Source organism: Castor canadensis, chromosome 1 (genome assembly GCF_047511655.1).
Source record: "Castor canadensis chromosome 1, mCasCan1.hap1v2, whole genome shotgun sequence".
Classification (NCBI taxonomy): Eukaryota; Metazoa; Chordata; class Mammalia; order Rodentia; family Castoridae; genus Castor; species Castor canadensis.
The window spans coordinates 130,291,255-130,305,114 of record NC_133386.1 but is presented as its reverse complement, the minus strand read 5'-3'; the positions used below and the strand labels follow the sequence as shown (position 1 = coordinate 130,305,114).

Here is a 13,860-nt window from a genome sequence, read left to right as displayed (position 1 = left end):
AAGCAACACAGATGATAGCAATAAAATGTGAAGGTTACATAAACAAAAAATTATGCTTTGTTGTATATATATTTGTTTACCTGCAAAGATATAACATCTTATTACCTTGTCTTTAAAACTGAAAAACAAAGACTGAAAAGTAGCAGACCTGTGAGCGGTCACTCACTCAAGTGACAGCCATGGCCTCTCCTACCTTGCATTTTCTGTTCTCCGGCTTATGCACTGGTGCAGGTAGAGATACTCCTGAGGTGCACTGGTGGACAAAGTGGGCTGCATGTGGTTTGACACAGGGGGTTCAAACGTGAACAAAGTGGGCTGGCTAGAGTGCGAGGGGGCTGAGGACTTTCTTTCTCGGAGCAGGTGCTGACTGGAGCTGCTGAACTCAGCTGGAGAAGAGCGGGGGCCATGACTGGCTGAGGAAATGTTTCTCAGGGAGTCTGTGAAAAGAAGAAAGCTCTGTGAATGAAAAAAGGAAGGAAAGATGTCCTTATCCTAGAGAGATTTGTCAGAGGAAAGTAAAACTGTTAAGGGCAGAGCCATGGATCCAGCAGTAGCAGTCTCTCCCTCATATACCTGCTCCCTCTGCCTTCCCAAGGATGGGGGTTTGTGGCTCCCTTGGCTGAGTGGGAGAGGCTCTGTAACTCTGTACTGCTCCTGGAGTAGGGTATTGGCCAGTATCATCTGCTCCACCCCAGGAGATGTGGCTACCCAAGGTCCAGGAGCATGATCCAGTCCGCAGGCAAGGCCACAGTCTCTGGAGCAGTCAGTACCATGGCTTCCTTCTGTTGTCACTGCTGCCCTAAAAGCTGCTGGCTTTGTTAAATGAGGTACTGATTCCTGAAGACTCACTAACTGAGGCCCTGTACTGTGCCTTCCTGCACTACTGATAAAAGTACAAATATATTTTGAGGTACTCTTCCAGATTGGACCGCAGCTCCTCCTGCCTGCTTTTCTAGGTCCTCCCAGAACAGCCGCGTTCCTCACTTACCACTACTCTGGGTCCATTGGCCTGTTTTTCTCTCAGTGCTTATCTCAAACTCCCCTCTGTTGTGTTAGAAAGGAAATGAGGTATTAAGGACAGATAATAGCTTGGAGGGCTACACCCCAAACCCAGGGCACTATTCATTTGGCTGGCTTTCTAAGCTTAGTCCAAATTCCTTAGCATAACATACCAGGCCTTTCACAGTCTGACCTATTTCCTGCTTTCTCTCCACCCATAAACAAGGCATATGGAAGCATCATCAGCTCCTGAATGTAGCAGTCTCTTTTGTTGTACTTTATTTTGGCTTATGCTAATTCCTTCCACCTGTACTTCACCTCTACTCTTCCAGCAAACTCACACGCAGACTTTAAGATCCTACATCATGTTACATTCTCTTTGAGACCTTCCTGAACTTAGCTTTTCTTCTGTGCTCTTGGCCTGTGCCTCCTTTAATCCACTGTCACTTTGCTTCACTGCCTAACCCTGGGTTTCTGAGAATTGTGACTGTGATGTTGCTATCTTCACAGTCCCAGCATTTTACTCAATAAAGGTCCTACATACATGGATCTTAGTCCACAGTTGCAGGATAAGCAAAAGCATTAAAAAATTCCAACAGGGAAACTTATGCTCTAAAAAAATACAGGTTTAAGGATGTAAGTTCAGATGATGATTCAAGTATTATCAGGAAAGGCACAGCTCTCTAGTTCTTTTCTGTTATTTGACCTATTTCAGGCTACACCCTTCCTGGCCCTAGGCAGGATCACAAGCTCATTAATGTACCACAGCATTAATTACTCTCCAGTTACTTCCAGTGCTGGGCAGGGCGTCTTCTGTCAGTGTATAGAGAAACCGCCAATGGGCCTCTAGGGAAAAACTGTTCCACTGACAGCTGTATTGACCTCCAAAATGAATTCCCATTATGGGTCTTGTAGTGACCTGGACGTTTGTTAACAGAATCAATGCCTTTATTACTCCATTAGATTTGCAAAATGAACTCTTTAATGGGGGAAGAGAAAGAGTGTATGCTAGAGGACAGAGTAGCCAGGGTGCCAGGGGAGGGAAGCTGCTGCCTCAGAAGACACAGGGGAGGTATAAAATGAAAGCCTCCAAAGAGATTCTATTTTCTCTGCTATCTTTCTGGTCTCTTCTTCTGCTCATCCCTTCCATGGGGGTATTGCTCACAGCCCAACACCAGATACCCTAGAAGCCCTCATTCTGACCCTAGAGTTTCTCCCTGGGTAATCCTGCTTATTCCCAAGCTTCAGTTACCCTCAGGTGATGACACCTCTAAAATCTTGATCTTTAGCTCAGTTCTCCTTCCTGGGCTCCCTTCTGTACAACCCCCCTCCTCCACCTGCTGAGTCTCTCCCTTCAGTTGTCACACAGCAAGTTAGGCTCAGCAATCCAACTCTCCCTCACTCCTGTGCTCTAAAAAATGAAGCACACTGACACCACCCTTCCATCAGTCCTCCAAGCCAAATCTGGATGTCATCTATGGCTCTGCCCTAACTCTCAACAAGGTAACGGCGATGCCACTGCCCCATTAATACTCTGCAGTGGCTTGCTATCCTTAAGATGACTTACAAAGCTTTCTCTCTTTGTAGAACACTTTTCCTGTTTCTTCCTTTAATTTTCTTTCTTGCCTTGCTTTCATTTTGCTTTCATAGGATTTCCAGGAATATGCCAACCTCTCTCATTACTCTGCATAGCAGGCTTCCAACTCAGTGAGGGCAGAGATTCTACTATTTGTAATGGCTGCATCCCCAGTATCAAGCCCAGTGTGTGACAAAACTCAATGAATATTTGTTGGTGAGAAAAATAAATGACATAGCACAGTAAGGCACTACTCCCTCAGTAACATTTACTGACCCCTCATGGTCTTCAAAATATAGTCCAGTTCCTCAGTTTAACAACAAAGAGTGTTTTGTCACAACCTGCTTATTCTGCCTTGTCACTCAATGCATCCTACATGTCCCCTTGGTCAATGATTGGTCAGTGCATATGAATAAAAGGAGTGGTCATTCTCATCTTTACAGCCTTGAACTCGGGCTGTGAAGTCAGATCTATGAGCCAGTATATTTACTTGTAGACTTGGAGGAAGTCATTTAACCTCTCAGACTTTGCTTCCTTATTTACAAATCAACACAGGGTAGAGAACTCAAGACAATCTTGATATGTAGGGTGTAGACAGCCTTGCATGGTGTTGGTATACAAGACATGTTTTTGTCACTTCTGTATTCTCAGTACCTAGAACTGTCCTAGTACATGGCAGGTATGTAGTACATATTTATTGAATGAATGTACTGAAAGAACAAAATGATTTTCCCTGCCACAAAAAATACAAATATGTCTGTTTTTGTGTGGTCATGATCTGAACTTTAAGCCAGATATCGGTGGCTCACACATGTAATCCTAACTACTCAGGAGGCAAAGATCAGGAGGATCGTGGTTTGAAGCCAGCCCTGAGCCTATCTTGAAGAACCCCATCACAAAAAAGGGCTGGTGGAGTGGCTCAAACAGTAAGAGCAACTGCCTAGCAAGCATGAGGCCCTGAGTTCAAACCCCAGTGCTGCCAAAAAAAAGATCGGAAGTTCATCTGTTAGTAAAATGAAGTACATGGTTGGGATGAGTTGGGTCCTCATGCAATAGAAACTCAGCACAAAGCTGTATCTGTGAAACCAGTCAGCTCCATTATAAGGGTCTGTAGCACCAGGCCCAAAAGCTGGTTTTGACTCCAACTCTTGCCAAAATCCATTTCTTCTCACAACTTTAAAAGTTCTCTGCCTGAATTGATGTGATTATTCCCTGGTGCCTGGACTAGGCTGAATAGTGTCTTTCCAAACAAAACTCATATCTGCCTGCACCTCAGAATATGACCTTATTTGAGTAGTCTTTGCAGATATAAATCATGAAAGGAGGTCATCTGGATTAGAGTAGGCTCTAGTTGAATGGCTGGTATGCGTATAAAAAAAAAATGGGACAGAGAGTCACACAGGAAAAATGCCATGTGATAACTGAGTTAGAGACTAGAGTGAAGTGTCTATAAACCAAAGAATGTGAAGGACTGCTGGCAGATACCAGAAAGCAGCATAGAGTAGAACCAGATTCTCCCTCAGGGAATCAACACTGCTAATACCTCAGTTTTGGACATCTAGAGAGGATATATTCTTTTTGTTTTAATATACCCAGTTTGTGGTAACTTTTTATGGTAGTCCTAGAAAATCAATTCAGTGCTATAAAACCTTAAAAATTCACACTGGGTTTCCTTGATTATTCCCCCCAAAAATAATTACATAATTACAAAGTTGAATTCAGGGACCAGTTTTGTGGAGTACAGTTTTCTCATTTTGGACTCTGAAGGCCCCATGTTTCCAACTACTCACTGATAAGCAACCTGTGCCCAACCAGATGAGGCTCTGGAAAGGTGCTGCCTCCACTTTCCTCTTCAGTCAGCCTGGGTTCTGTGCTGCTCTTTTTTGCTCACTATCAGATAGCAATTGCCTTTCGTAAGTGGGATGTGTTTCACTTGTACATTCTGGATAGACCTGATTCCTAGGGCTGGTAATACTATGATCCAAGACTCTATCATTACTCCATGTCACATCCTATAATTAAAAAATTTTAGAATATATCCAAACATTTCACAGAAGACAAGCTCCATAGTACGGTATATGTAATAGAAAAAAATGTATTGGACTGACAATTGAGATTTGGCTCCCTTTGTGGATCTGTCTCTCACTTGCTATTTGACCTTGAGCAAATCACTTAGCCCTTGTGTGCTTCAGCTGCCTCAACTGTGAAAAGGCATTAGTACTACCTGCCCAGTTCCTAAGGATTGAACTGAAACACATACACTCCAAGAACTTGTACACGAATGTCCAGTTCATAATAGCTCCGTCCATGATAGCAAAAAAGTAGAAACTGCCCAAATATCCATTAAACAAAACGTGGTATGTCCACATGGTGGACTCTTATTCAGCTGTATAAATGAATAAATACTCATATGTACTATTTTGATGAATCTTCAAAATATGTGCTAAGTGAAAGAAGCTAGTCATAAAAGACCACAGACTACAGATCTATGTGAAATGTCTGGAAGATGCAAATCCATCAGGAGATTAGTGATTGCCTGGGAGTGAGTATGGGGGAGTGGGAATGGAGAGTGACTGCTAATGAGTATGAGGGTTTTTTTTTTCTGAGCAATGAAAAATTTCTCAAATTAGATTGTGATGATGGGTGCACAATTCCATGAATATACTAAAACACAGTTTAAGTAGGTTAAGCTGTAAGTACAGTTTGACAATTGCTCAAAATGTTAAACAAATTATCATTAGACACAGAAGTTCCACTAATAGGTATATACCCTAGAGAAATGTAAACCTATGGCCACAAAAACATTTGTACACAAATGTTGTCAGTACTGTTCATAATGCCCCCAAAGTGGAAGTCATCCAAGTACCCATCAAACAATCAACTGAGCAATAAAATGTGGTATATCAGTACAAATAAATATTATTAGGCAGTCAAAGGAGTAAAATACTGATACAAGTTACAACATATATTAACCTTAAAAACATCATGCTAAGTAAAAAGAAGCCAAATTTCTTTATATGTATATAATTTGTAAAAACAGAAATAAAAAGTAGATTAGTGGTTTCTTAGGTCTATGGTGAGGGTGACAGAATGGACGTTGACTGCTAAACAGTATGGGGTTACTTTGGGGGTGATAAAATGTTCTAAAATTAGATTGTGGTAGTGGTTTCACTGCCCTGTGAAGGTACTAAAAAAAATTGACTTCTATACTTTAAATGGGTTTGAAAAGACCACACGCATACACCCTTTGCAAACTAAGTATATGCAAGAGATTAGCAGTAATCTAATAAAATATATCTGACCTCGATTTTTTATTTCCTCTCTGAAGCAAAAGTGGTACACTCAGTAGACGTGAGATCCTCAGTAAAGTGCTGGATACTGGAGTAAGACACATTTTCCCTTCCGTAACTATAGTCCCTTGTACCTCCAACTCACCCTTCTCCCACCTCACTGTTCAGGCCTTTACCCACAATCACAGGAGGGCAGTATGAATTTCAAACAAAATGGCAAGAACATACGGTTTGGAGTCAAAAGACCCAAGTGGGTTGAAATCCCACCTCCCAGTGAAAGAACCTCATGCCTGTAATGGGGGTCAGGATAACAGGAACCCAAATCAGTTCTTCCTTTAACTAGCTGGGATCGTGCTCTTATCCGTGGAGTTGGGAGGATAATCCCTGGTCTGCCTATCTATCTCAATGGGTTGTTTTAACAGTTGGGAATGAGATAAGAGTGTGAAAGCAAACCTATAAACAAAAGGTTTATATTCTCTGAGCATCCTTTCAGAAAAAAATACAAATAAAGCAAAACATTAAACAATGTGTGGCTAAGCTGCTTTTGATACTGGGAAGTAAAGCTATTACAATGATATGTCTTGAGTCATCAGGAAGGTCAGTAAAACATCGAGAAGAAAAATGGAGGCTTCTAGACTCCTGGCCTGGCCTTCTAAGTCTAGACTAAAGATAATGTCCACAAATGTCTGAGTCAATTTGTTTTCTTTTAAATAGGGTTTTATTTTTCACTTTTCTTAAACTGGCTTCTTTTTTAGGGCCCTACAAAAATCATTCCCCTTCCTATCTACAACCACCAATGGGAAGCCTGCCCAGCACATAGACACTCCTTCCACCTTCTTTCAAAACTCTGGAGCAGGAAAGCTCTGAAGGGTTTCAGCAGAAGAGCCCATCCCAGGCCAGCCAACTATCAACTGGCTACTGATAACAGGAGCAGGAAAGGGGAGGCTGCTGGAGTTTCTGGAAAAGATGACTGGCCAAATAATGACAAGTTCCCTTACCTCAATACCATTTCTATCTTTATCCCATCCCCCAAATAATCTGTGCCCTCAAGTCTCAGTGCATTTCAGAACCTATATAATGGTAGACCAAAGAACATGGTGAAGCCCAGGCTGGATTCAAAGCCTGACTCTGCTGGCCTTGCACATGTTAATAAACCTCTTTGATTCTCATTTGTTTAACAGGGAAAATACACATGTTGTAGAATTGATGTGAAGATTAGAGATCATATTATATAAAAGATTTAGCACAGCACTCAATTATTCTTATTGCTTCTGTTCCTAGAGTACATCGGGAGCTCGTTCAGACCTTGAGATTGGTCAGGGGGTATGCGTTGTTTTCTAAGTCACAGTGGATACTTGGAAGGCACTGTTTTCGTCACAACCATATCCTGTGTAGATGTTATATGGTGGGCTAATGAGAACAATACTGACAGTAATAATCACGGCTGCCATTTACCAAGCACCTACTATGTGTTTCTAGTCTACCCGGGGAAATAGATATTGTTGCCTCACTCACTCACACACTCACACACACTCCATCTCACACACACACACACACACACACACACACAAATATACATTGGATGAAGAAACAGAGGCTCAGAGGAATTAATAAAGCTCTGACTTCAAGTCTCATTCTTTTCTCTGGTATAGGGGAAAGAACACCTACAAAACTTGGTAGGTAAATGGTACTAGCCTTGTGGGAGGCAGTCAAATGATAGAATGATGATCTGGGCCTAGGTCTACTGCCAACTGGCTGAGTGAATTTGGGCACACCATTTGATCCTCTCAAGCCTTATTTTCTCTATTTACGAAAGAAGGCACTTGGATAAGATTAAGGACCCACATCAAAGTTATCTTTGAGAAACTTAAATACAGAGATTATCCCACTAAAGAACTGAGTCTAATCTTTTACATGGACATTTAGATTAAGATCATCTGGCTTAGTTTTAATATCCCTGGTTCTTAATTTCAGGGCAGAGGTAGAGGGGTTAGGACTACTGAAAAATGAAGGGCAAAGTAGGCTCTGAAAGAAAAATGAAAGAACAAATACTTCCAAAAACTTTTCTTTGTATCATCGAAATTATAAATTAAAAACCATCCATGTTCTCACTGGCCCTTTATAGCATCTGTCTATGGCTAACTCCAAAGTATACAACAGAAAGAACCCTGAAGTGGACTTCCCAGAAACACGAGAGTCCAGATTTTGAAACTATTTTACTACAGGGCCTTGGGCAAATACCTCATTCCCTATGTTGTCAAATACCAAAGAGAATGGCTACCCTATACATGGTTCTTTGGAAGATTTGATGAAACGAAATATAAGCAAATAATAATTTTTTGTTGTGTGTGGTGCTGGGGATCAAATCCAGGCCCTTCAGCATGCTAGATAAGTGCTCTAAGGTACATCCTTAGCCTGTAATAGCAAGTATTCCAAGAAGCAGAGTGGTAAAATTATAAAGGTTCTAATGGGGAGAAGGTGACTGATGAAAAAATTTTGAGGCAGAATGATAGAGGACCCTAAGGAGTGAGTACTCCATAGAAAGTTAATTAAAAAACAAGGATTAGAAGAGCAGAGAATTCTAAATAACAAAAGCATACTGGCAGTGGAGTGATAGCTCATTTTTAACTAACAATCATAAGCTTGAAATTATTTAAGAATAATCCTGAAAATCTTCTAGCACATATCCTAATTAGAGAAGTAATTCATAAATGTAATGGCAAACACAAAATGGCTCCACACTATATTCTGACCAAATAAAGTCTCAATTGGAAGGGCCTTTGGAGTCTAATTTCTCATTTATCACTGCCACTGTTCCCCAAATCTCTCATGTACAATTAAGAGAAACTGTGACCTAGAGAAGTCAGACTACTTGGTTATGGCTGCACAGTGGGTCATAAGTGAACTCTGGAATCAGAATTTGAATCTCCTAGTCCAGGGCTCATTTTCCTGTTCTAAAAGAAACCTGTATCATTGTGAACGAATGCCTTCTTCTCCCCTTCTCTCTCTCTCTCTCTCTTCTCCCCTTTCTGTGTGTATGCACAGAAAACAGATCATGAGATCTGATCACCAGGACAACTGGCTTACTGGATGGTTATTTTGTTGTGAGTTTATACTAGTACTCACATTTGCATGGTAAGTAAACAGTTGCTGGATCAAACTATTAAAGACTAATATAAATAATTCTCCAAGTTCAAAAATGTAAGTTTCCTAGTGTTTACAATAACTATAAAGCAGAGAAAGAAGAAAGGCGGCAGAGACAGGCAGCAAGATGAGATCCCACGGGACGTTTCTGCAACTACGATTCCCCATCCCCTCCGAGGAAGAATCTGAGGACAAACATCAAGGACAACGGGGAACACTGTGACCACTATGATCGCCAGGTACATGGCATAGAAACTGACTCTGTGAAGAGCACGAGGGAAAGGCAGCGAGTGGCTGTAGCTCACAGGCATGGCACACACATTCCTCTGAAACTCTGTACCAGGGCATCCCATTTTAGAGATGAAAATGCCTTGCCTTCCATCAGGCATCTGGTTGGAATTAATCACACCTTCCTTTATAGCTTTCATAGTTCTTAGTTTATTTTCGTTGAGAATTCACAAATCTGTCATATAAAACAAGACTGAGACATTAGAAATCAGTTTCTAGACCATTCCTGTTACTCTGACAGTACTTGGCACAATGTCCATTCCTAATAAATTCTTGACAAGAAGGTGTTCGATAAACACACATGGCAGTAAGTCAGAATCTTTCCTCCCTAGGTCAGAAGAAAGAATGACTAGCACCAGGACCCAAATTGTTCTCCTTTAGTGAAGTTTCCTGATTATGTTTCTGTTTTGAGGCAACAAGTCTGTATTTTGAGGCACTGTCCTGTTCATTTGAGTGACATCAAGATGACAAGCTTTGTCTTACATGTCACACTTACCCCTTATACCTCAGGTGTGACAGACTTTTCTCCTGTTCCTTTGTGTGGGGCTTGGGCTTACTAGGTGATCCCTCTCAAAGAGTTTATTCTCATTTGGAATGAAGCTTTTTTTTCGTGGTGCTGGGGATGGAACCCAGAACGGTGAGTGCTCTACCACTGAGCTACGTCCCCAACCCCTGGAATGAAGAATCCTTGTCATTTTCTTAGGGTCCTGAACATTTACAGTAGGCACTATGGTAGAAGTTACAGGCCAGCACAAAAGGGTGGATCTTGCTTCATGAGCTCACATTGCAGTTGAAAAGAGACAATTTATATTTAGGGTAGCACTTCTGCCTCTCCCCCACGGAACTCTGGGAATCCACTAAAATTCCCATGGGAATCACTCTATCTAGTGGGTACTGTAAGTTCACATTTTAACAATGTATTTGACCCTTATAAATGTCCCACAAAAAGTACTGAAAATATAACACAGTATTTTTAAACTAACTAACTTTATAAGAGGGGAGCTTTCCTTTCCTTCTTTCGTGACTCTAAGAGACAACCAGCAACTTGTGTACAAAGCATGTCAGACATAATTGTGGGAACTTATCAAGAATCATTAGCAGTGGAATAATCACAAAAACAGTAATTTAACTTGATCAGTCTATGTGGTGAGGCTTGTATTCTAAGAACTCCAGCTTTGCCTAGGGAATTGGGCAACACACAGAATTATCTGAAGTGAAGGTTTGGCTTCTGAAGAGGCAGTGTGGTGCTGGAAAGGAAAATGGGTTTTGGAGCCTGAATCTCAGCTCACTTGCTGTGAAACCTAAAAGTGGTATGTGAGTCCAACAGTCCTAATCTGTAAACTTTGCAAACGTCTATAGAGTTTTCTGGGACTAAGAAATGCCATGATCCCTGCACGCAGGTGCTCCACAAATGGCATCTCTCCTTCAGCACTCCATGTGGGAGGAAGCTGGTGTGAGATGAGATCTTGAATTCCCAAACCTTCAGAGTTTGTCCAGAGCCAGGATTTGTTCCAGGATCAGCTGGCCTTTGTGTGGTGAGTTGAGGGCTGCGGAGGTGGAGAGCCTAGCAGGACTCAGCTTGCAGCTGGCAGCTCTTCTTCAACCACTGCCTCTAGTTCTGCAGCCACAACAACCTCCTGCCTTTATCCTAGCTTCCCACTCATTTTCCAGTCTTGCCTCTTGATGCCTCAGCATCTCTAGGTTTTTTCCCACAGGAGTCCAAAAGAAGAGATGTCTTTTTAACACCTTTGGGAGGGCCAACACACTAAGATCATTTGTAGTAAGGTGGCCTGCCAAGACATGTGATCAGACTAGAACAGGGGTCAGCAAACTAAGGCCTATTAAGTTAAATCTGGTCATTTTTGATAAAGTTTTACCAGAACAAACTATACTTATTTGTTTACTATTGTTTATGACTGCCTACACATTACAACAGCAAAGCTAAGTACTTCCAACAGAGAACACACAAATGGCAAAGCCTAAAATACCTACTGTCTGTCCTTTTATAGAAAAAGTCTGCTAACTACTAGACTGGAAGATCTCATTCTGTTTTATACAATCATATTCTTTCTCAAAATATTAGTATCTAATTTAAGTTCACTACTAAGGATACAAAAGTCAGCTGAAACCCAAACCAATAAACCTCAAATTTATGATTTGAAGTAATCAAGAGAGGAAATGTCAAGAAAAGCCAGTTTGGACAGCCCATTAGTACTTTTATTTAAAAAGTCCATGACTTTTTTAAAACTGAAAGGTCTGAATTATTATTGACATGTTCTTTTGATAAAAATGTAATGGTTTCATATATGTATATAGTACTTTCTAATTTGCTTTGATGTCAACTCACACACTCACACACATGAAGCCTGCTGGGATTGTGGCAGAGATTGGACTGAGTTTACAGATCGATGTGGGGAGAAGTGAAATATAAACAATACCAAGTCTCCTGCCCAACATGGTGTATCTTTGCTCCACTTAATCTGTCTTCTTTAACCTCTCCCAGTAATGTTATTTTCTGTATAAAGATCTGGTATGCTTTTGTTGTTAAATTCGTTTCTAAACATTTTACTTTTGTGGTTTTGTAAAAGGAATTGTTTAAAAATGTATTTTTCAATTTCATGCTGTTTTTAACAACTTCTGTCATTTCCAAAAAACATAAAAAGTTGGCAAAGCAGTGATCTTTGCAAATCTATGTAACACAGACTGAGCTTCAGAAATGATGTTACTCTGTGTTATAGAGCTATTAGGAAGTGTCCAAGCCAGGATGCACACCATGTCATTTTTCACACCAAGTTGAGGGCTCATTATGTATTACCCAGTGAGGCAGAGAGGGGAGATGAGAAGCATATGTTTCATAAATCACAAAGGACTACACAGATATCCAGTAGAATTAAAAACACAACTATTCTCACGTGACCATAATACTTCCCCACCCACCTGACCTAAATAGCTTTCCAGCCACTCCTTATCATATTGCCAGTCTTATTTTCACAAAAGCACTTATTTCTATTATTTAGACATTTTATCTTGTTTTTGATCTGGCTCTTTTCCTTTGACTATAAGCTCCTTTAAGAGTCTGAACCTACATGTCCTGTTCACCATTGATGCCTCAGTGTGATCGCCATGAAAACATGCCTCTCAGATCTCCTGGTAACTGATGGGCAGTCCCTGCTGCCAGTCCTCTGCAACTTCTCAGCTCCCCATGCTCACTTGGAGGCTACACTTGTGAGCTGCAATACTAACACAGTCTGCTTCTATGAGACATGGGGCTTCTTTAACAGAAGACCCTACAGAGCTTGTCTTAGCCTTGTGCTGCAGTCCAATTCTCCTTCCTGCCTTCTTTCCCTCACAGGGGTCAGAGCTTCAACCCATTCTCAAGGTGTTGTCTCCTTGGGCTCTTCCTTTACTCCTTACAGTCGTTTCACCCAGTAAATCTTTTGGCATATCTAAACTCTTCTTGATGTCTGCTTCTCAGAGAACCAAACTAACACACCAAATATCCAAAACCGTGCTTGAGGAACAAATGATTGCCTCTCACACACCAATGGGCAAGTCCCTCAGCTGACCACTCATCTCTGTTTATAATGATGTGGACTTTAGGGGACATGAAATTATCTGTACTAGACTCAAAGGAAACTGAAGCTATGGCTTAGGTCAATGGCAAAAGCCAGCTTAAGTTGAAATCACGGGCAGTAAGAGCTCTCTGAGACACCCTCTTAAGGAATGGAGGGAGAGCTGCCAGAGATAGCCATCACAAAAGAATAGAGACTGCAATGTGTCTTCTCCAGTCCCTGTGAGCAGGCAGAAGCTCTGCAGGCCCCATGACAGTTTGAGGCAAGGACCTATATCTAGAATTTCAGGGAATGGCCTCATAGTTGACAGCATGGATTCTGGGGTCAAACTATCTGGGTTTCAACTGCAGCTCCTTTACTTACTAGCTGTGTGAACTAGGGAAAATAAGTGAACATCTCTGTGTCTCAGTTTCCTTATATGTAAAATGGAGAGACAGAAGACACCTACCTCGTAAGGTTATATGAGTTAAGCTCTGAAAGACGCTTACAATACTCTGCCTGCTACACAATAAACTGAAACTATTAGCTTTTATTAGTAGTAATAGTGCATTTAAAGAGACATCTTTGGGCTGGGGGTGTAGCTAAGTGGTACAGGACTTGCCTAGCATTCTTGAGACCTGGGTTAGACCCTCAGCACTCTGAAAACATAAAACAAATTTTAAAAAGAGACATCTTTCTTTTTGAGCACCTCAACTTAAGTATAGTGCACCTCAAATCTGGCAGTCACCAGGGTTTATTTTGTAACAATGTTTTTGAGTTTGGGAAAAACAGAGATATGGCTATTTAGGCTATCTTAGTTTTAGAAGTAGTATGGTATTCAAAGGGCTGTTGTGAGCTGTAGCCCCAGACACTTGGGAGGCTAAGATGGAAGGATTACTTGAGTATAGGAGCTTGAGAGCAGCTTGGGCAACATATGGAGACCCCATCTCAAAAATAAAGAAACACGGCTCCCAAAGGGATGTAGAGAAAACAGCAACAATTTACTAGTCAT

At 41.3% G+C, this 13,860-nt stretch overlaps 1 protein-coding gene across 1 annotated transcript in view; it reads right to left on the bottom strand.

Moving 5' to 3' along the window:
• Gab2 (GRB2 associated binding protein 2) overlaps positions 1–13,860 on the bottom strand; it is a 170,090-nt gene that overhangs the window by 24,220 nt on the left and 132,010 nt on the right. Inside the window, exon 3 of the mRNA XM_074082195.1 lies at positions 194–437. Coding sequence (XP_073938296.1) covers positions 194–437 — 244 coding nt within the window. The remainder of the gene's footprint in view (positions 1–193; positions 438–13,860) is intronic.